The sequence below is a fragment of the Amphibalanus amphitrite genome, unplaced genomic scaffold, assembly GCF_019059575.1.
Source record: "Amphibalanus amphitrite isolate SeventyFive unplaced genomic scaffold, NRLGWU_Aamphi_draft 000746F_arrow, whole genome shotgun sequence".
Taxonomy (NCBI): Eukaryota; Metazoa; Arthropoda; class Thecostraca; order Balanomorpha; family Balanidae; genus Amphibalanus; species Amphibalanus amphitrite.
The window spans coordinates 119,966-144,079 of NW_024882240.1; the positions used below are offsets into that span (position 1 = coordinate 119,966).

The 24,114-nt window shown below is 48.9% G+C and overlaps 1 protein-coding gene across 1 annotated transcript in view; it reads right to left on the reverse strand.

The window, feature by feature from the left end:
* The window catches only part of LOC122365524, an 83,532-nt gene that overhangs the window by 21,594 nt on the left and 37,824 nt on the right, over nt 1-24,114 (reverse strand). Inside the window, exons 5-10 of the mRNA XM_043336793.1 lie at nt 21,509-21,622; nt 19,029-19,232; nt 12,914-13,062; nt 11,177-11,324; nt 5,811-5,944; nt 2,032-2,194 (exon numbers count right to left, since the gene is read on the reverse strand). Coding sequence (XP_043192728.1) covers nt 2,032-2,194; nt 5,811-5,944; nt 11,177-11,324; nt 12,914-13,062; nt 19,029-19,232; nt 21,509-21,622 — 912 coding nt within the window. The remainder of the gene's footprint in view (nt 1-2,031; nt 2,195-5,810; nt 5,945-11,176; nt 11,325-12,913; nt 13,063-19,028; nt 19,233-21,508; nt 21,623-24,114) is intronic.

Consider the following 24,114-nt stretch of genomic DNA (forward strand, 5'->3'; position numbering starts at 1 on the left):
AAATACATAGGTTACATACAGAGGTCTATGTTTACATAACTATCCAACGCCATGCATCAAACTTTGCTGCCTGACACAGCCTTTGCAAACAAAGAAGGGTAAAATTCCGCCTCCTTGCATGCACGGCGTTATAAATATTGCACCTAATCATTTCGCTCAATTTCCATTCACTCCTCAGACGTATTTCGGTCACCCATCTCGGTTCGACATCCCAGATCGCTGTTTCAGAGCCTGTAAGCAAGGTTCGCGTTCGGTTTCTGGCTCGTTTGACTACAACGCATCCTACCGCCGCAGCAGCATCTGCGTGCAAGCAGGCCATCCGCCGTCCCCGGGAGCACAATGGCCAAAACAAAGCTGTCTTCGCCCGTCGTGCGCCGTTGAAGTGGCGGCAAATAACGCCTTATTTTTGCTGATCATACCCCCGGGGGCTCTGGGGAGTGCGATCAGTACGACGAGCGAAGGCTCCAAACCGCACGTGGTTCGTGGCAACGCACGCACCCACGGCCAGCAAATGGTGGCTCCAGACGCCGTCGAAGAAAGTGGCGCACTGGCGGTGTGCGCGGCGACAAGTGTTAATGCGTCCGCTGAGAGCGGAAAGGGAAAGGGAAAGGGAATGACAGGGTGACCTTGTATGACGATTCTAATCCCAAAAGCTGCATCGCATCTACATACAATGCATTTAGACAATGAGATTCAAGGAACGTGCTGGGCGGAATCTTGAAATGGTAATGAAACTGAATATCATCAGTGACATGATTCTGTTTATGAGAGTGCCTCATTATCATTGCAGTGCATGTTGGCATGAGTACCCCATTACTATGGCATGTTTTGCTGGACGTACTAATTATGACATATGAATGCGTTTTGGAATAGTAAGGCAAGGGCAAACAAATCTAGTTATGACGACTAATGACATGCATGACGATATGAAACAAAACAAGGCTGATGTACCAACAAAGCAAAAATATATTTTGACTCGACATTATGATGCACCACGCCACAGTGTCCTTATGCCTTCTCGCCAACACAAAGTCATCTTTCTATACACAACAACTATTCTGCTTGTGCATCCGTCCCGGTCCTTCCCAGCCCACGGTCCTCCGTCAAGCCAAATAAGAACACACACAGCGCGGCAGCCGGGGCATTCGCATAACGGTGGCGCCCCTGCGAGGGACGCAGCGGAGCCGGAAGCACATCGCATTCACTCGCATCTCCATCACCGAGCACGTAATGTATCGCTGTCGGCCGGCGCCCGGGGACGACGTCCGCCCCCCTCCTCTCCGCCCCACCCCCCCCCCCCCGGAGGGGTGTGGGGTGTCCCCGCCCAGTGACACTCGTCCCCACGCCTCGCTGTTGTCCGCCCACCCTCCTGACATGACAGTAATGCTTTACACCATGTGTAGTGTGTGCCTACAACAGTCAACTCCTCCCTTTTCGCCCCTCACAGACTGCGTATCCGCTGACATAAAGACACGCTCGTTCTTCCGCGCCTCCCCCTGACACACGCAGCCTCCCTCCACCCCTGATCAGAGTCACGCATATATGCAGATCACCTTTTGAGGGCGCCGCTGAGTGACGGACTGGCCCGCCCTTATGTGCCTCCCCTGCTCTCCTCGATAGCTTGTGTGAGGCCAGGCCCGCCCAACATCCATACATCCGCGGGGGGGGGGGCGCTCCCGCGGGCCCCTCTTATGTTCGACGGGCAGATGAAGATGCTAGTGCGCCCCTCGTCCTTTGCTCCGCAGCCCTTAGCTATATTTTGCTCGCATCGTCACTCAGCCCTTATGCTCGTGATTCGTCAACTATCGCCATCACTCATCACTTCTGCTTACTTCTCTTTTCTTATTAGTTCGAAGAACAGCTGATTAGGATCAGTTGCACTGCTACCTCACTCGTCCTTGGGACCATCAATTCCTCTCTTCCAGATTCTTCACGACCCCTCCTTGCCTCCTCAGCCCCAGCCCATTTCCCCGTATCCCTCACCCTGGCCTTTCCTTCTCCTCCAGCAGCTATCATCCCCCTGCTACTCACGTCTGACGGGTAGGTAGAGCTGGTTGCTGCGTCCCTCTCCCTCGCTGTTACGGGCCGCGCACGAGTAGTGCCCCACGTCCCGAACGGAGACTCCACGCAACACCAGCGTGCCGTTGGTGATTTCAGTCAGCCCGCCGCTCGAGTTGCGGTTTAGCGGCCGCTCCTGTCGATAACAGAGCCCAAAACAGATATTCAGGGTGGGTGGGAGAGATTTAAACGAACATAGAGGCATGGTGGGTGGGCGTGTGAGAGGTATTGAGTGAACAGAAAGCATATGGTGTGTGCGTGCGGAGTATTGAACCATTAGGAAACAGCTGATATGAGCACCTGAAGTGATAGTTATTGAGCGTGCAGTTCGCAGTCGAACTCGAGCGCTGCGAGTGATAGGTGACGAACAAACAGCTGGTGTGAGCGTTAGAGGTATTGATCGAACCAACAAATAGCTGAGCTGCGCTTGAGAGGTGTTGAACAAATCATTTATAGTTGAGGTGTGTGAGATAAGTGTGGAACAAACAACCTGCAGAGGTGTTTTCCAGTTACCCGGGACCAGGACCGTGGCAGCAAAGCATTACAGATATAATTGATGGGCGCATTGGTCCGAGCTCCGTTAATCGGTGTGGTTTTGGATCGGTATGGATTGTTATGGTTTCGTAGTATAATCAGCTGCCGTACTTGCAGGTGAGGACACGGCCCCCCTGGGCAACGCGAGACGCTAGCTGCCGCCACCGCTGGCTATGGTAATGTGCAGAGCAAACAATGAGCAGCCGACCAACTCCGGACTCTGGGCACTAATTGACGAGTTAATAGCCAAACCACGTACGCTATGCCGAGCATATCTCATTGGCTATGATCCTACGACAAGAAGTGATCCTAAAGACCAAATAACTCGCCAAAATTTCAACATTTTAATCAGTTTTCTCCAACGAAATAATGAAAATATTCTATCTCAAATGGCCGACGCTGAATAATTGCTAATTTCGCGACTCCAATGTTCTCTGTTGCCAGGCCATCTGGCCGGATCCGGATGCCGCCCATGGAGTGGCCGCCGACAGCCTCTACTAGCGAGCGTCCGCGGCGGCGCGCTAGGCAGTGTGGCGGAAGTCGCTCAAAGGCGACTATGGCGCCCGCGGCGAAAAACGGCCCGGGAGCCGGCCGTAACCGCGCCATATAAAGATGGGAGAGCGGCCGGACGGACGGGAGGCGGGACGGCACGCTGTCAGTCCGACCCTCTATCAGTTAGACCCTCTGTCAGTTGGTCAGTCGGTCGGTTGGTCAGTCGCTTGGTCGATAGGTCGGTCAGTGTGTAGGTTTGTCGGTCAGACGATTTATTTTTTAGGACTGTAGTGTTTAGGCTACCAGATCGTCGGTCGGCCCGTATCTGTCTGTCTGTGTCGTCCCGTCACTAGATCCGACAGTCTGTTTCTGAGCCGATCTGCCGATCAGTCTGTCGTTCCCGTCTGTCAGTAGGTCTGTCAGTCTGTCCGTAGGTATGCCAGTCTGTCGGCATGTCTGTCAGTCTGTCGTTAGGCATGTTAGTCTGCCGATAGGTCTGTCTGTTGGTAAGTATGCCAGTCTGTTCGTAGGCCTGTCGATTCGCTGGTCCGTCTCCGTCTTTCTGTCAGCTAGAAATGTACTGTGTCTTTCGGTGAATTTACCACTTGAAGAATTTCAGGCCTTGCAGTAATAACGTAGAGCACGGCATTCGGGCAAAAGCAGACGCAATTAGTGCGTGCATATTTTAGCCTCATTGTATTACGCTCACTGCGTTGATACACAAAACAAATATTGTTAAAATAACACCATCATGTAAATTTCTCGTCTCATAAAGCTGTGCCAACGAGTTTATCTCCTTGAAAATGCTCGGCTCGGCTGGACTGAGATAGTCTGGGGCCGGTCCCTAATGCAATTTGTCGTATAAGTTGACGAGAAACCTCACGGGTGCCTGGCTGTAACTACATCCGGGCCGGGGTGGGGACGGGAGCGGGGCGGCGGCGGGGGCGGGGGCGGTTCTGGGCGGGGGCCGGCGGTGATCTGCGCACAGCACACAACCTTATACTCGTATGAGCGGGTGTGGAGAGGGTGGATGGAGCTCCAGGCCGCCGCGCCGACGGGAATGGCCTCCGCCGCTGAGGGGAGTGCCGACGAACCGTGCTGCCGCTCTGATTAGGGCGGGCAGCGGTCTGATGTCCCGGCCGGCGACCAGACCCGACAACGGGTCATGGTCGCTGCTCTGAGAAACTCATAATTAACTCCTGCTAAGGATACCAGGGGCAGAATATACCGACGGCTGATTGGGGTAAGGAAAAACGGTGTCCAAGTGGTAGGTATAGTCAAAGCAGTGATGCAATGCAATGCTCACTTATTCGACTGTGTATGCTAAGCAACATAAATTTGAGAATTGAGCGTATATCATTTCATATACCTATATGAAATGATGATATATATGAAATGTTCATATGAACATCTGCTGTAAATTGTCACAGCATCAGGGTGCGTGGAGATTCATAAATGATCAGACCAAGACGTGTGGGTTATTTTACTTACAAACAATACCTATGTAAAGCTGGCGCGGCGAGTGGAGACTAGCGCCGGTGTACTGTAGGCATTGACTAATGCATTATGCATCCCACACCATTTTAACCCGCGCACCGACGGGGGTCTGCGCCAACTTCGCACCGACGGGGGGGGGGGCGGATGACCGCCCCCCCCTGAGATCTCGAGAACGAAGCAAGATAGCGACAAGCGGTAAACGGCATCGGATACGCACGGCCAAGATCTACAATTTTTACTATGGTCATTTTCAGGTCAGGTCAAAGATGACGTCACAGGGGTCGAAAAAGTCAAAATGGCGGCGCTAGATATGGAGAGAGTTTTTCTCGAATAACTTTCGAATTAGTCAAGATAGGAACAAACTAAGGGCATCATCGTGATCCTCTCGTCAATCCGCATCGAATGATATATATGTTGACCTCGAAAGGTCAAGGTCAAAGGTTGACCTCAGGTCACGTGACCTCGAGGTCATCATGTATATCATTCGATGCGTCTTGACGAGCTGAACACAATGAGACCATCCACGCGTCTGTATCTTGTTCCTGTACGGAGTTATTGGCCAAAAACCTTTGGTGACCTTTGATGACGTCACATGACCTCACAGCTGCCCAACAGAAAAACAGACCTCAAGGTAGTGAAGGTTGATCGTATATGAAGTCATGTATGGTATATGGGGCCATTCCGACCCGTTTTAGTGGTAAAAACAGGGAGTTGATTTTTCCCCCATTGACTTATAATGGGGAGGTCGCGAAATTGACCTGACCTTAGGTCACCGATATCAAAATTCCGAGATATACAAATTGTAGCTACTAATGACCTAATGATATCCTGCGACTTTCAAAGGCCTCCGACATCTACTGTAGCTCTGGCACGGTGACAAAGTTGCAAAAAAGTGACTTGAGGTTGGGTCATTCAAAGTGACCTGGTAACCTGACCTTAAAAGGTAGGAGGTTCAAACTTGCACACCATGTGTAAAATTGATGAGGTTATAGTCATACCAAATTTCGCGGCGCGTAGCGCCGCGGTTTTCCCGCTATTTGCGAAAAACCTCAGGGGGGCGGATATCCGCCCCCCCCCCGTCGGTGCGCGGGTTAAGAGCCACGGGAGGGCCCAAACGCCGAATAATGCTAACAAAACAGAACAATACGGGCCCTCCCAGCGAACCCACCGACGGAAGTTGAGGGTCGAGGCCGCCAAAAAATATCAATACGGCCGAGAAACCGACTCACGTTCAGCCTCCACTCGATGCTGTGTGCTGGGGGGTCGGCGCTGATATGGCAGCCCAGTATGACGTCGTCACCCTCCGCGATCAGCTCTGCGCCTCCGTGTGGCGACTGCAGCTGTATCGTGACGACTGGCACGTCTGAAAATGACGTCAGAAATCCCGCGTTAAGACCGCTGGGTGTCGGGAGATTTGGTCGTTCACTAAGTGAAGTGGCGTGGTAACCCAAGGGTGATGCTGTCTCAACCACTACTTCAATGAAGGAAGTTGTGAATGGCTGTTGCGAGCTTTTATATTTGTTTGACAGTTGTAAATTGTAATAATGCAACGTAAAAAACATGGCTTTTAACTGTAGTTCTAGAGGCACAAGAAGATAATTCTTCAAACTGAATGCCTCGAAAAAAAATCTTCATTAAAGCAGGATTACCTATTTGACCGTAGATAACATTACTAAATATGATTTTACTAAATGAATTTCTAGCCATTTGAACTTTTTCTATCTCGGATATCACATTTAAAAACTAGCGGCCGAAACGTGAATGCATGCATCAAAATAATATGCAAACCAGCTCCCGATGGTAAACAATCACCTCGCTTGCCATTTTCAATAGGGTGTATTTTCATTTTGTCAACAAATTGATAACGATGCTATAAAACGCCTGACCAGAAGAGCAATCAGTATTATCAGTATGTGACCTTGCGATTGCTAGCGAAAACCCGAGAAGAGACGCTAGAGGCGCGGCTCCCTATCGTTTGCCCGGAGAGAAAAATCCCGATCAGTGCCAAGTTGGCAATGCAAAGAGCGACCGATAAAGGAAGAAATACCGACGCCTATCGCTGTCTTATATTGCCCTTTGGTTCCAACAACTGTCATATATTCCGATTTGCGTCTCTGCGGAATATCTGTGCCATGAATTCTAAAAATAGCCCAGCTTTTAATTAAGCTATGCAGGATCCGGTGCACCCCTCTCGAGGAAAACCCTCCACTCTGGGAAGCTCGTCATCAAGGCTCGCCAACACACGGAGCTTAGCAAGAATGCAAACATCATTGAAAGAACTAGCTTAGAACTTACGCTAGCATCCGCAGAAGCAAAAAAAACACACACACACACACACACACACACACACACACAAGTATTTTAATCCAATAGTGAAACTACGCTTTCCGACTCCATTTAACCCGCGCCCGGCTGGGGGTCCTGGATTTCCACGCCCTGCTGGGGGGGGGGGGGTGTTTGAACACCCCCCCCCCCCCTTGTAACTCGGCTCCTGGGCCACGTAGCGATACGCGAAAGGCGGCGTTCGAAAGAGCGTCAAAAATAATGACGAAATCACTTCGGTCAATTTTTTGGTCAGGTCAAAGGTCAGGTCACCAGAGGTCATTGAAGGCAAAATTTCGCCGATTTCCAGGTCGAATGTCGAAAATTTCCAAGAAGCCAACGCATAACTCGGGAACCAATAGAGCTACAGCGCCGCGGAAAAGCGCATTCGATAGCCCTATTAACGCCCTTTCTGAGTAATTCTCTCAGATTTGACCTAACGTCACTGGTTTTGCCTGCAGGGGGCAAAAACTGCAAAAATAGCCGATTTTTTCGGAAACAGTTTTTCGGCAATAACTTTTGACCCAAGCCTTGTACGAGCTTACTTTTACCGGCATCGTGTTCCTCTCGTCAAGACGCATCGAATGAACTATAACTTGACCTTGAAAGGTCAACTTGAAAATTTGACCTCAGGTCAAGGTCATGACCTGACCGGAAAGGGTCATGTTGCATATCAGTCGATCCGTATCGTCGAGCTGAACACATCTAAGGCGTTTTCATCGCTCTAGCATGCCTCTATCAAAAGTTATTTGCGAAAAACTGTTAGATACCATTCGTGACCTAAGATGACCTCAGGGCATAAACAGGGGTCACGGACACCATTTTCATGTTCAGTGTGTCTAAACCACTTGTAATTCAGTGTTTGGGAGTGTTTATAATGTCTTCCGTCCAAAAGAGGCGCATTTCAATTTTCTCCCATTGACTTATAATGGGGAGGTCGCAAAATTGACCTGACCTTAGGTCACCGATATCAAAATTCCGAGATATACATTTTATAGATACTGTTACCCTTATCAATCGCTGAAAGTTTCAAAGCGATCGGTCACTCGGTGTAGCTATGACAGACATTGAAACTTTTTATGAGGTGAGGTCACTTCAAGTGACCTGGTGACCTGACCTTGAATGACCTTGGTCTGAAATTTTCACAACATGTGTAGAATTGATGTATGATAAGGTGTACCAAAAACGGCGGCGCTCCGCGCCGCCGTTTTTGAGATATTCGCGAAACACCACAAGGGGGGTGTTCAAACACCCCCCCAGCAGGGCGCGGGTTAATTAAACAACCAAACGGTGAACGCCATATGGCCAGTCGGCTGCATAAATGGGCGAAAATCACAGCATGGTCTGTCCGCTAGGAGCTGCGAAATTAAAGCATTCCTGGTGGAACGCTGCTTGCGCTCCGTGACAGTAACTGTCGTTATCTATCCAGCACACGCTACTTGCAGAGACAAATCCGACGAACGCTGGCGGACGTCTTTTTCCCAGTAAACTTCATTGCATTTTATTTGGCACGTGGCACTGTCTGCTTGCTCTGCCGTCTCTCTCTCACTCTCTCTCTCTCTCTCTCTCTCTCTCTCTCTCTCTCTCTCTCTCTCTCTCTCTCTCTCTCTCTCTCTCTCTCTCTCTCTCTCTCTCTCTCTCTCTCTCTCACACACTCTCTCTCTCTTTCTCTTTCTCTTTCTCTTTCTCTCTCCTCTCTCTCCCCTCTCTCCCTCATCCCCTCTGCCTTCCTCTCCCTCTCCATCCCCTCTCCTCTTTCTGTCTCCCTATCTGTCTCCCTCTCCCTCTATACACCTCTCTCTCTTTCTTTCTCTCTCTCTCTCTCTCACTCTCTCTCTCTCTCTCTCTCTCTCTCTCTCTCTCTCTCTCTCTCTCTCTCTCTTTCTCTCTCTCTCTCTCTCCCGAGCTGCTCGCCGCAGCCCAGACCTGCCCAGCCGGTGTAACGACAGCCGGAGACCGCCACGTGTCGCTACCGCCTGAGATCCTGAGGGAAATACTCACCGAAATTAGCCTGAGATTGGAATACTGCGGCACCAGCACCCGGCCGAGCTTCATTCCCCAATTGGCGACCACATTTGCGTGTCGTTCAAATGTGACTTGGGTAAGGAGGTGGGCGGGAGCGAAGCTATAGTTGTTACCCTGACACCATTGTTGGCTGGGGGATTGAGTGAGAGAGTGTGAGAGAGAGAGAGAGAGAGAGAGAGAGAGAGAGAGAGAGAGAGAGAGAGAGAGAGAGAGAGAGAGAGAGAGAGGACGCGTACTTCATTCTAACGTTGCAGGCTCAAACCCAACGCTATAGGTAGCGCCAGGAGAATTTCCACAAACACTTATCTCACAATCAACTGCAATCCCAAGACAATATCAGCTAAGAGCCTGCCAGCTAATCATTCATCCGACGATACCGAGAATCGTAATCGCTCAGCGCTTATCACGCACTGATGGTGGTTTGCATAATCCACCCCCACCCCAAAAAATCTGCCCAGCCCTGGCGACGTTCTTTTTTTTTTTTTTGCCATAGAGACCGTCATCTAACATTATCTCACCGTTGTCACATCATCGTATCTCGCTCAGAAAAAAATCGCCCTTTCTCCCTCCCCCCTCTCTCTCTCTCTCTCTCTCTCTCTCTCTCTCTCTCTCTCTCTCTCTCTCTCTCTCTCTCTCTCTCTCTCTCTCTCTCTCTCCCTCGCTCCGCTCTCCGGCAGAGCGCGCGGCCCGCTCTCGGCCCGTCGCTCTCGCCGGCAATGGATGCCACTGGGTAGACAGACAGTGATCGATCGACAGATCGCTGGAGAAGTGCCATCCCGACCGGGTCGGCGCCGCCCCCTTTTGATCGTCCGATCTGCCGATAACGGGGCTCGACAGCGCTCCGAACCGCTGCGACAGATCGACGGCCGTGTCGAGCTCGACGCGGAGCGGCCACGGCCAACAGAGGGAGCGAGGGACGCTATTGAGTCTCAGCACAAAGTTATCATTGCCGTGCTTCATGTAAAACACAACCTGCAGGCTACGTACATACCTTGTAAATACATACCAAGCGGTGTTGTTTTTGTGAACGAGATGTGGTAAGCTTTGCGGAGTCCCTCACCGAGTGATTGAATTGAACGCAAGGTTTCAAAGGGTTTGTAACAAATAAGATCATCATCTTCAGAGTGAAACCAAATGAAACGTAAAGAGATTAAATGCCGAGATAATAGATACAATTACGAATTAAACATGTTACGTGCAAAGACATCTCCACTAAAAGATGTCAAGTTGCCTCGAAAAGCTACTTCAAATCTTCTCAGACACTAAGACTGTGCTTAGGTTAAGTTTGAGTCTTAAACGAAATAAGGAAAAACTTATCCCAATGAACCCTCTTCTCGTGTGTATGTATATCATATGTGAATGACTGACGCATCACGTGTATTGTACCGCAAAAGTGATAGTGATTGAAATGACCGACTACATGTGAGTACCGAGGCTTTACAGTAAAAACGAGATCAAAACGCATTAAATAACTTACTCTTCGCTGCATGATTGTTGACAGTGTTGTAGAATATCTATGCCACCCACTTATCCGTCTTGTGAGAAGATCCTTCCTAATCTAGCATGTTCATAGCATCACATTTAACGATGATCACCAACACCACTTACGAGCGGGCCCGGTTGTAACCGTAAGCCCATCGGTTCTGCCAGCTCACCACTCCCCGCCCCATTAAGTCGGCTCCTGCCGCGCGCCTCTGTATCATGAGCGGCCCGTGCCCGGCTCTCTGCCCGGCCCACGGACCGGGCCAGGGTGGGCCGGAGGGCCGAGGGGGCGGGGGGGGGGGGCGGATCTGCCATCGATTGTCTCTTGGTCAGCGTCTGGTCAGCTGTCTGTAACCGGTCACACTGGCAGTCGCTGCCGGCTGACGCATCGCCAGAGGAAGCCGTTCGTGTCGGAAGGGCCCTGAAAGATGTGGCGTTGAAAACAGCTCCGAAGCCGGGCCGTTTCGGCCGCGCCGGCGGCTTCTGAAGGGTAAACTTTCCAAAGATAGCGCCGTTCTCCATGTTAGAGTGGTAAACATCCACCGAGTGGCGTTTCTGAAGTTGGATTCAATGTAGGGAATTACCGTCAAATCTAAATTTAGTGTATGTACGCATTGACGCATTACGATAGGTATTGCGTTGTGGTATCTGTAGGTACTCACAAAGATAGTGAGCGCCATTGTCACATATGTAGGTACTCTGTACTCTGTCTCTGTCACATCTGTAAGTAGATGGTGAGAGCCATTTTCACATATTCTGTACTCACAATAGATGGTGAGCCTCCAGGACTGTTCGATGACCTCCGCCATGAGGTCGGTGTTGACGGCGCGACACTTGACACTCTGTCCACTGTGTCCCACCTGCGGTGTCAGTGTCACGGTGGACACCGTGCGGTTCCCGTCGTCAGTGACACGCTGAAATGACAAAGAGTGGGTGACGTCATCTATATCGTGACGTCAGCTTCTGCTCGTGACGTCACCGCTACTGATGCGTGTTGACATGGCCGGTGTCTTGCGATGCTAACAGGAATGTATTTTGATTCAGGCCGCTGCAAAGTGCAAACTATGCACGGCGTAACTTTGGGAGAAACCGCACAGACACTATTATAATAATTAATAATTATTGTTGTTGAGGCAAATATGGCCGTCTGCCGCTGTTCTTCAGAAACTATTTGTGAGGTAGGTATTACTTTCTGACACTTGACAGTGCTGGTATTAGCGACCAACGCAAAACAGTTTTATTGAGGCTTCCCAGTATAGCGGATAGGAACTAATGACGCTCTGCACAGAGGCCCGGGAAGTCCAATTGCCCGAAGATCTCAGAAGAATGCTAATAAGCCAGCAGTTAGTGACGGCAGCCAAACCATTTATCAATCAGCGGAGTAGCGGGGACGGAGACTAACTGACGCTGATTGGTCGAATATCTGTCATTATACTGAGAATGTATCAGATGAGGCTTTCATCAGCCTGGTGTCTTCGCTCTAAGAAAGCAGCTACCTACTGCACATTACAGCAAATGTGATAGCTTCGGCAAGAGCTGAGTGCAATGCGCTCGTTCATAGATGTATGTGGGGGTCAGATGGCACTGAGCGACCAATGGAGATGGTTGCAGCGTTGCATTGATGTGAATCACAGCCAATATGGACAAATCGTCACATTTTTGTAACAAGTGGAACTCGTTTAACGTCTTTTAGAACGACAATAGTTCGATTCGACCGGAAACAACAGACCACGTCTAAGGTGTAAAGAACTGCACATAATAAGCAGATGGCAATTGTAATTCAACAATCAGTCGATCTTCTGTTATTCAGCTTTCAATTACATTAACTTGAAACGGTAAATGCAATATTAGCTGCTCAGTTCAATATTCGATGGTTATTTTTGCCCATAAAGTGGAATTTCAAAAACACTTTACGGAAACTTTGTTCGTTCAGCCAGCCTAGCCGGTTTTATTCAACACAGGACGGCAACATATCGGAGGAGAATATGCGAGATGAAAGCGTTGACCTTGTCCCAAATCGCACATTTACGATAGCGGGAAGGAGGGGAAATATCCAACCGTATTCGTGTCCGATAACCGTGCACATAAAGTGTTCTCTACATCCGCTGTGGGCTGCGCAATCAACGAAAACGACACACAGCACGATTCACGACAACAAATGTCCCAATAACACGCGCTAAACAGACGCCTAAGACAATAAAACAAAGGGTGATACCACTAAAGAAGACAGTTCGATTACTGGAATCCTCATTCCTCAGAGTCCAATCAATTACGCATAAAAGGCCCCGTTGAAAAAAATGACGACTCAAGTGTCGCAGACATTTGTAGGCCTTTGTCGGTCGTAAGGAGCGCGACCAGTGGGAGTGGGACCAGTGTTGGACGGTGGTGGGGACGGCGGCGCGCGACAGGGCCCGACCGCGCACAAAGGCTCATGCTAGAGTGGGACCATTCAGCCGTAGACGCTTGTGCGAGGCGGACGCGTTTGCCTGTGGCGAGCACTGACCTGGGTGACCTCTGTCAGCTTGCTGTCGGCCATCCACCAGGTGATGATGGCCGCGGGTCGTGACCCGACCGTCTCACAGGTCAGCTGGTGCCGCCGGCCCGCCGAGAGCGGCAGGTTGGCGCCCAGAAACGACACCGTCAGCGGCTTCACTGCGGAACAGAGACAAAAGTCAGCGGCTTCACTGGTAGACAGATCAGCGGCTTCACTGCGGAACAGAAACACCATCAGCACTGAGGCACAGAGACACCGTCAGCGGCTTCATTGAGGATCAGAGACACCGTCATCGGCTTCAAACAACGACACCGTCAGCGGCTTCAAACAACAGCGCCGTCAGCGGCTTCAGTGAGGAACAGAGACAAAAGTCAGTGACTTCACTGCAAGACGACGAAATCGTCAAAAATGATATTTTACATAGCGTTTTCTGTGCTTATAACGAAACTAATTTGCACTTGATCATGATCACCAATCAAAGTAGCTATATAGGTATTAAACACGCAGCAATAGGGGAAGTTGGGGGAACGCCGAATACTTTTTTTCTGACGCCCGTAGCACGCAAGGTAGACAACATAAGTTATTCTTGTTGGCGTCATTCGAGAGGCCAGTCTTTTGTCTTTCAAACATACCAGGCGCATTTGATGAATTCGCATACCGTTAAGCGCAAAAACTAAAAATATCAAAGAACTGACTTTTTCGGCGTTGCCCCGGACTGCGGGGAAAGCCGAGAATGGGATAAATGATCTACGAGGAATGCCGACATTGATGTTTTGCCAATTTATCTCAAACTTTATCCAAAATTCATCAAAGCTGACACGCGTTTTAACCCTCGCCGGACCTATTGGTTTTCTACATACGCGCCGGCCGAGGGGGGGGCGGGTACGACCCCCCCCCCCTCGCCGTTTCGCCCCTGGTGGAGCTAGCGCGTCGCGGAAAAAAACGAGCGTGTGCGCCGTTACGAGACGCAGAGATTGGTACCCGATTTTAAGGTCCTAGGTCAACCGGTGACCTCTGAGGTCAGGTCAAGTGCCCTAAGGTACGGTTCAGTTTTTGGTGAATAACTTCGCAAAAAAACGGCCGCAGAGCGCCGATTTTGGCAGCATCGTGTTCGCCTCGCTCCGGCGCGTCGAATGATACACTTTTTGTCCGGGTCAGGTCAACTTGGGGTGTCGACCTCAGGTCAAGGTCAGGTCAGCACCCCCAGGTCACGAAGTTGGTCGAAAGAGGTCATGTCGCATATCATTCGATTCGGCAGGCCTTCCTGAGTCCATTGGTGCCTTCCCCGACTCGCTAGCTCAATTTGATCAAGAGTTATTGACGAAAAACTAATTTGACCTTGATGACGTCATAAATGACGTCACGCAAGGTCAACATTGCAAAAGTGACGCATCTAACCTTGCAAGGAGTGCATCAAATCACGATTCTGTGTGCTTGAGATAGTTGGAGATCGTTCCCGGCGCCAGAATAGCAGTTTTCATTTTTCCCCATTGACTTATAATGGTGAGGTCACGAAAATGACCTGACCTCATATGACCTTTAGGAAAAATCCGAGATATACAAGTTGTGGGACTCATAATGGATACTAGATCCTGCAAGTTTCATTTCCCTGTGACATCTCCTCTGGCAGTGAGGGCGTTGCGAAGTTGCGACATCTGAAGACCGTGCAGAGGTTCACTTATGACGTCATAGGTCAGTGACCTGACCTGACCCAAAAATGCGGTTGGTGTCAAAAGATGCGGTTTGGATCAAAGGTCAGGTATGCCAAGTTTCAGCTCTCTATCGCCAGCGTGTTCGGAGCTATCGCGAAAAAACCCTATGGGGGGGGCGGCACCCGCCCCCCCCCCCCCCCCCTCGGCCGGCGAGGGTTAAGAGCTTGAGGACGCTTGGTGCACACTGGAAGTTATAATTGTGTGATTATGGTGTGATATAATGAGAAAATGCGAGGTAGATCATTCCTTATAGGTAACAGGCCGTTGTGCCGGCTGAAAGTGTAATTTGTTTGACTAAAGATACGCGTTGCTATTCTACAGCAGTAAAGTCCACGTAGCGTGCTTTAACGTGCGTAATTGCACGTTTTCGGCATTACCCCAGCCAGCCATACTTTCATTTGCAGGCCCATAACTTCTGAACGTGCTGTATGAATTTCAAATAGGCAGCACACTTATGCAAAGACATGCTGAAGATTACTTGACCGAATTGGCCAGACAAACGGTAGCATAATGAGTAAGAAATGCACCTTCAAAGGCGCATGTAGTACAAGGGAAACGTACCTTGAAAACGCTTTTGGCGCCCTCACAGCCGAAGTATTCCAAATGACGACTCGTAACAAACATGCGATAATTGTAGTCACTTAACCCGCGCCCCGTAGGGCTACCGGCGGACCCTACCACCCGTAGGGGGGGGGGCCGTTTCGGCCCCCCCCCCCTAAGATCTCCGAAAGTTACCGGCCGATTTTCAAAATTCAAACGGCGTTCGATAGCCCCACCCGGGAACTACCTTGTGACCAAATTTCATTGACCTAGGTCAAACCGATGACGTCACAGGTCAGGTCAAAGGTCAGATTTTCACCGTTCACAGGCAATTCAAGAAATGTGCTGTGAAAGCGAGTAAATTGGTAATTTATTGAAAACCATCGATGGTACATTGTTCGTCAAACACATGCTTTGCTATCTGAGGTCACTGATACCAGGTCAGGTCACAGCGAGGTCAGGTCACCGGGGGTCACAATATGAATGTGTCGTGTGATACATGTTTTATGGTCCATTTTACATGACAAATGCGATTGTGTGGGTTAGGCAGCCTTTGGGGCCAGCCTAGGTCACGTTTTGGTGAAGGTCAGGTCAAGGTCAGGTCAAATTAGGTCAAATTTCAAAGTTGATATTTTTGCATAAAATGGGTATCGATTCGATGCAGCTCGTCACGGGGAGTCTAATGGTTGTCTTCGTTTTGCTCTACGAGTTCTAGAATTGCCAAAAATTGAGTTTGAAAATTTGACGTCATCATTTTTGAACAGTTTTTTTCGCTATAACTTGGCCAAAAAACGAGGTATCGATCTGAAATTTGGTATGTGGATAGAAGACGGTAGGCACTATCACATATATTCCGGTTTTTTCGAAACTCAAAAAACTTTTTGGACTTTTTGGCGAATATATCCAAAAAAAATGCTTTTTTGATTTTTGGGGGTCAAAACTCAAAAATTTCAAAAATTCGAGATAGCAGTTTTGTAGCCCTGTCAATTCTACACCTTTTATGTCTTGATCATTTTTCTGTATCTTCAAAGCTGTAGTCCTGACAGGTCTTCTCGCGAAGGTATTTTTTCGGTCGAAAATGACAGAACATGACGTCACTCTGACGTCATTTGTGGCCAACCTATCATAGCCTCTGTAAAAATTTTTGGTCACAATGTGTAAAATTGATGCCCGGAGGGGTCCTGAAAGTTTGGTGGCGATATCTCCAGCCGTTTAGGAGATATCGACCGAAAAGGACAGGGGGGGGGGCCGTTTCGGCCCCCCCCCCCCCTACGGGGCGCGGGTTAAGCTTCAGAGTATCACTGAGACGTGGCATCCATGTCGTATGGTTTTAGAAATATCTCGAATTTCGGCTTTGCCCCAACTCCGGCATTGCCCCAACTTCCCCTAGCACTATGATAAAGGAAGTTGGCTGCCAAAGTGCCTTTTGTTTGGAAAAATGCACTTTTTTATTTCAGCTCAACTTATTCGCGCGATAATGCACTTTCACTAGCAAAAAATGTCACTTAACGGTTATGGTAAAGTTGGTCGCTGCAGCGCATAGTATCTGAGCTTTAACCCTCGCCGGCACAGGGGGGGGGTTGATGCAGCCCCCCCTAAGGTTTTTCGCAAATAACTCGCGTAAAAAGCGGCCGATCGCGACGAAACTTTCAGTACCCTCGCATTGATCAATTCTACACCTACCCTGAAAATTTTATGACCCTGACCCCAATGACCTTTGACCTGTGACCTCTTTTCTGTGACCATATTTGGCCGAAATCGCGGTTCGGCGCATGTCGGCTCGCATTAGCCGCGCGTTTGCAAGCTTTTCGTGGTTTCAAACGTTCAAACATGTGATTTGATGTTGCTCCCATGCATTAGGGTGGGTGTCAAGGTCACCTGAAGGTCAGGTCAGGTCATTGACCTTTGGTGACCTCGGGTGACCTCGGTTCACTTTTTCGAGTTTTACATGTTTCTAGGCTAGTTTTTGGAGCTGAATTCGAATTTAGCAACCATTTGAACATTTACGAAGTAGTTTTGGTGCCTTCGTAACATGTTACGAAGCTGTCCGAGGCGGTTGACACGTATTACGAATACCCGTCACAACCCCTACCGGTTGACCTGACCTGACCTGACCCGACCTGGTCTAAATGCTTTAAGACATCATCTATGATCAAAACTAACACGATATTCGTGATCAGCACCCCGGAAAACCACATAGCAGCCACACTTTACCACTTTCTAACAGGTCCCGATTTTCCCGGTTTTCGGGTCATTGACCTGACCTGGAAGGTCACCCGATGACCTAGGACCTTAAAATTGGGTATCATCGGCTTCCTCTCGTGACGGGCAACACGCTCGTTTTTTCCGCGAAGCTCTAGCTTGATCAGGGGCCAAACGCGAGGGGGGGTCGTACCAACCCCCCCCCCTTGTGCCGTCGAAGGACTCAAAATGGCCTGTGCCGGCGAGGGTTAACCGGCTGGATAGCTAATTAACCCGCGCACCGACGGGGGTCTGCGCCAACTTAGTACCGACGGGGGGGGGGGCGGATGACCGCCCCCCCCCTGAGATCTCGAGAACGAAGCAAGATAGCGACAAGCGGTAAACGGCATCGGATACGCACGGACAAGGTCTACAATTTTTACAAAGGTCATTTTCAGGTCAGGTCAAAGATGACGTCACAGGGGTCGAAAAAGTCAAAATGGCGGCGCTAGATATGGAGAGGGTTTTTCTCGAATAACTTTCGAAGTAGTCAAGATAGGAACAAACTAAGGGCATCATCGTGATCCTCTCGTCAATCCGCATCGAATGATATATATGTTGACCTCGAAAGGTCAAGGTCAAAGGTTGACCTCAGGTCACGTGACCTCGAGGTCATCATGTATATCATTCGATGCGTCTTGACGAGCTGAACACAATGAGACCATCCGCGCGGCTGTATCTTGTTCCTGTAAGGAGTTATTGGCAAAAAACCTTTGGTGACCTTTGATGACGTCACATGACCTTACAGCTGCCCAACAGCAAAACAGACCTCAAGGTAGTGAAGGTTGATCGTATGTGAAGTCATGTATGGTATATGGGGCCATTCCGACCCGTTTTAGTGGTAAAAACAGGGAGTTGATTTTTCCCCCATTGACTTATAATGGGGAGGTCGCGAAATTGACCTGACCTTAGGTCACCGACATCAAAATTCCGAGATATACAAATTGTAGCTACTAATGACCTAATAACATCCTGCGACTTTCAAAGGCCTCTGACATCTACTGTAGCTCTGGCACGGTGACAAAGTTGCAAAAAAGTGACTTGAGGTTGGGTCATTCAAAGTGACCTGGTGACCTGACCTTAAAAGTTAGGAGGTTCAAACTTGCACACCATGTGTAAAATTGATGAGAGAATAGTCATACCAAATTTCGCGGCGCTACGCGCCGCGGTTTTCCCGCTATCCGCGAAAAACCTAAGGGGGGGCGGATATCCGCCCCCCCGTCGGTGCGCGGGTTAAAACAAATGCTGCAATCTATGAGAACTAAAAAGGCGATTTGTCATTGCCCTCTCATAACCTGAACGGCAAGTTGCGCTAACTTTTTCTCTGATTCTTGGTTTTAATTAAAAAAAGGGTTGAACTGAGGACAAGTTTGACGTAATGAAATTTAATTTCATCAAATTACGGTGAAACTTTCCTTGAATGATTAGTTTCGTACGTGACATATGAGAAAATATATCCTAAAAATAGACAGATGCTTCCACCTCGCGGTATAGCACGGTGTGAAAATTCAACAAAGTAACTGAATTAAACCCACCCACATCCCGGCTACGGGAAATTTCAGAAGGTTCAACCTTTCGGTAGCTCAGCTCTGTGCCTGTGATCCGGCCCCTGAGGGTCAGCGCTCACTCACATATCATGGTAACGGTGACGGTGGCGGAGCGGGGCGTGGCCAGGGGGTGATTAGCTGACCAGCAGGTCAGCACCGCCCCCAGGTCAGCACGGCGCAGCGGGCCCAGCGTCAGCTGATTCTCAGTGGCGCCCTCCTCCGTGGTCGCCCAGGTAGCGTCCACCAGTGCGTTATCGCGCCACCAGGTCACGTTTGGTTGTGGCCTCCCTGAGGGCAGATGTGAGGTCAGGTCAGGGGCCACGTTTGGCTGCAGCCTCCTTGAAATTAGGTGGGAGGTCAGGAGTCATGTTCGGTTTCCACTGACATAAAAAAGCATCAGTAAGGCCGGCTGATTTTTCATAGATTAGCGATATTTTTTAGTGACTGGCAAAGCTAAGAATTTGTTAGATTTGCTTATATTATTAGGCATGTGCTTGGCGTGTGTTTGTGCTAATATCCGTAGTGAATGAAGTTAATTTTCGAGGCTAATAACAGTTGTTATCTAAAATGCTAGCGTTTAGCATAACTAACAGATAACCAAATAACAGACTTCAAGAGCAATCAAATTTGAGGCAGCATTACCTAGCAACAAAATTTGAAGCCAGAAGAACAAATCAAGTGGCAAACATCTAGGTACCTACAGCAAAAGGTAACCATTTTCCCATATTTTTTATTTAGCATATTTTCGTGGATGTTACAAAAAAAACGTTGGCATATTTTCGTTTATCATCAAGTTCATTTTTTACTCTTGATGATGAAAAACCTATAAAAAAAATCTCCATTTACGTGCACCCACTGCGACTAACGCTATCGCTAGCTGGCAAAGAGCCCGGCCCCGGATCATCGACGAACAAAAACACAACATCCATTCATTGTTATGGAGTTAATAGTCATTAGCTTAATAGCTCTGGCTAGTGCGACGTGCTCTGAAAACAGCTCCGACAGTCAGATTGGCCCACGACTGTCAGCTGGCTAATGACGTCACGCGACCCTGCTGACCCGGCCGCCGCCGCCGCACGCCAGCGTTGCCGTTTTTGTTGCCCGGAGAGGAGGTCCGGATGCGCTGCCGCTGTCCGCCGCCGTCGGAGCCGAGTTCATAGTGGCGGAACGGCCGACCATTTGCGGATGCAGCCAGCAGCTGATCGATCGACTGCGCATGTTCGAATGCGCTGAATAATCCAGCGGATATTACCCTTGAGTTAACACCTCCAGAGGCTAGTTTGGAGATTCAGCGTCGTGTTTACTTTTTAGCGAAATTTGTTTTTACGATTTAACGTCCTCCGCCCATGCTCCGATTCCAGACCCGATCAATCTGTCCTTCATCTTCCTTCCTACTCTCGTTCTCTCTCCGGCTGCTGCGGCGAACAGCGGAAGCACGGCCGACCTCGCATTTGAGGGAGGTCTCCGACGGGCCTCTCTCAGCTCACGAGAACCGGATTGTCGACCAGAAGACTTTACAGCCGCAATCAAACGTCCGTCGGTGTAAGGCAGACAGAGCGAGGGGCCGACCGCAGACTGGGAGATCTGAGATACCGGTCTCTGGCAAAGAGGAGCGTCTCCAGACGGTCACAGAACAGGGCCCTCACCGAGCTAGACGGTGGACATTGCGGAGTTAGTGTCGGGTGAGACCCGCATGGTAAGAGGACAGGGCAAAGTGAGATTGTTTCCGACAGCGAGACGGCGGCTGCTACAGAAAGTCAACCTAACGGGGAGTGACAGCTGAACCAGGAAAAGTTTAGAGCCAGCGACCGAGAGGTCATGTGAAAATTGTTTGACTGATTTTGGCATTTCGATGCGTGCATGTATGCATAGAATATAGAAACCAAATCCCCATGCTTTAAAAGCCTTCTAACAGCTTGTCTATTCCATTACATGATACTAATTTGCTATCGAAGTGGTTAAGTGCGAAATAACGTGAGCTGAATTAGATGTTTCATTTGCCACGTCAAAGTTGCTCTCTCGCACCAAACTAGAAGCCATCTCGGCCATCGCCGCAACTGGTCTTGGCGATTCATGTTATCGCCGTAGTGTGGGAAGGAAGCCATCTTCTGTCTGCTCGAGTCGTAGGGCCGCTGAGCGGGTGGGCCGGGCCATTTGGCAAATTGACCCGGCCGATAAAGGCGGACCCATGGTCAGTGGTGGTGAGCTCAAGACGGCCGTCTGCGCCCGCACGACCGGGTTACGGTCAGACGGAGCCCTGCGGACTCGGCCCGCGATCCGCAGGTCGAACAAGGGGTAGATGGACGAGGTCAGGGGTCAGGAGGGAGGTCTGCCAGGGTCAGGTGAAGACCGTGGGAGATCGAAACGTCACTGGTTGGAATGGTTGTGATTGTTTTACGTTTTACAGGCTATCGGAAAATGATGAGTGTAAGACGGTCCAATCTCAAGCTGCCCTACACTTCCCAAAAACGCTTTATTATCATGAATTCCCGTTACATCACAAAACCCAATGAAACCACTAACGATAACGCCTCAAAGTAGCAATGTTTGATGCCTGTACTTACCGTTGGAGGCCACACATAGTAGACGAGTGGTGTCGCCCTCTTTGTAGGGTCCGATGATCCCCTCGCCAGGCATGCGTCCCTGGCCTTCGTATATTGTGGGCGGCTCCGGCGGTACTGTAAAAAAAAAACAGAGTCGACTTATTCAAATTGATGTTCGTTACTTTTCCAGAAACAGCAAGTATTAGGTATTATTAAAAATCAAAACTGCCATTGTCTGCGTAAGTTACAATTCATCACCAAACTACCATTGAATGTATTCTATTATTCTTCTTTCGGTCGAATTTAGTTTCAAGTTCTGTCGATCATTCCGATTTCTGTCATATCTGATTCCAAGTTCTATAGACTGATGACCTCAATTTCGTCTCAGAGACTCGCTGGACTCGGACCGAATGCCAGCCACTGCAAAAGCAAAGAGCGCACTTATCGGCTAGCAGTTATTCGGAATCTGCAGCGAGTCAAATCTTCGCAAATAGTTACGTCTAAAGGCTTCCGCCATAGCTCCTCCTTACGCAAGTAACCTTCCCGACGACAAGAAAAGGCATAACAAGGTAGATGAGAGACGGGTGTTTCCAGCTGCATAAATGGATTTCATCGGTGAAGAGCGCTTTTCACGTCCTTATTCGTCCACTTAAGTTTCCTCATTTACATTCAAATTGAGGCCCAGAGTTTCCAAGCTGAGTGCAAAACTTGGAGACTTTTCTGAAAATATCAGATGATGAGGCCGGCTGCTTCTGTAGCTGAGGAGATACCGCAAACTGCGGGTAGCTGCATTCAAAGCTGAGAGGCGAGACAGAAGCCCCGTTTGGAACATGTGCCGTCATCCTATGTTGATATTTGACAGGTCACCTACAATTACTTACATTGAGCGGTAGCTCAAACACCCGAGGCATGTACTCCCATTGAATGTATTTTACTCTGCTCTGTAATCAGCCCATATGCACCTTTTCTGGATCCTAGTCAGTGTTCGCCTGCTTTGTTCAGCTGCCTGCTGAGGATTTCCGCTTTATAGTGGTACCTAGTATTTGGGATTCAAGCTTATTGCTTCTTTGACCTGCACGCCTGTTCCCTTTATGTTATTAACCTAAAAGGCGGCTCAAAGCGAACTTTTGCACATAATATTTTATCGTGTGGTTGGAATTTCATTTCAAAACATCTTATTCAATTAACATCGTGCTACAAAAGCCAACAAAGAAAGAATGCTCCCGACATTATACGGATTTCTGCGTGAGGTTCATTCATCCCGTAGATGGCGTGGCGATCTCCCAGCGATTGTAGTAAGCAATATTGCTTAGAGTTCCCAAGGGGCTCGCTGAAAAAATGCCAATTGTTTGCATGATTGCGCACTTTTTTGTCACGGAGTTGGCTAAGTAAACTTTGTTTAGATAGGGGAAGGTGGGGTAAGACGGCCCAGCGGGGCAAGACGGACCACCAGCCCTCCCGGCTGAACCGCTGCTGGTATCTACTGCTTTATGCACTCACTATGTTTGTTTTCCTTCGTAACAATGGCCACCTTGAGCTCATGCTGCTAGGATGCATAGCTTTTGAGTTATTGAGAAAAATGTTGTTTTTCGTCAAACCGATCTAATATAAGAGGTCTACGGGTGATTCAATTACGGCGCCTTTCTTGCATGATTAGTTTCTATTTTGCACTTAACTGTGAAGAACAAAGTTATAAACTTAGTTATAGTCACACTTTAGGAAAGGCAAGGTTTTGCAATGTTGGGCTATTTGACATATACGTCATGATAATGACATAATTTAGATTTGGGGCAAGACGGACCACTGTGGTCCATCTTACCCTGTGGTGTTCCATTGTACCCTGCATATGGAAAGTTCTTTTCCAAAACATTGACACAAGTTTAAGTAAGCTAATTTTTTCAGGAAGGAGTCATGCATGCAAGAAGGAGTCTTGCATGCATGTGAGCCATGCATGCAAGTGCTCAGTTAGCATGCATTCATGCCAAACGACAATCAACACACATGTTCCCAGCTTTTAGCTGCACTTCCATCACACATGAGTAAAGAATAAAGGCTCATTTTGTTATTTTACCATTCTGGTTACTTTTTCTTACAAGAGTATAGAGCAGAAGTGTAACACACATGAACGGATAGCAGGCACTGCTGGGTGGTCCGTCTTACCCCACGTTTTTTTCTTGTCTGAGTTTTTGACATGTCCCTCTTTAAGAGCATCCACCACCTAGATGTCTTTAATTTGGAATTTAGTCTTTACACATATCAACAGAGGAAGGATTGAGCATTCCGAAGACTATAAATAATATGAATTACGAGAGCAGTGTAGCAAGATATGCGGCCTCAAACCTTAGCTGGTCCGTCTTACCCCACCTTCCCCTATATATGCCGACGGCCTTAAATCATATTCTATTTTGAATATCGACCGTAAGGTCACATTTTTGTTCTTGCATTCCTCCAAGAGAAAACTTAACCAAAACTGTAAGTAGGGGATAAAAGTTAGCTTTGCAAGTAGCCGTTTTGCATTCCAATGCCCTTTAGAAATGTGCAATGGAGTGGCCTACGGGCTGCGGCGCTGGAAAAGAATACATTGTAACGTACGGCCCTCCAGCAAAAGAGTGGTTGGTTAGCCTATG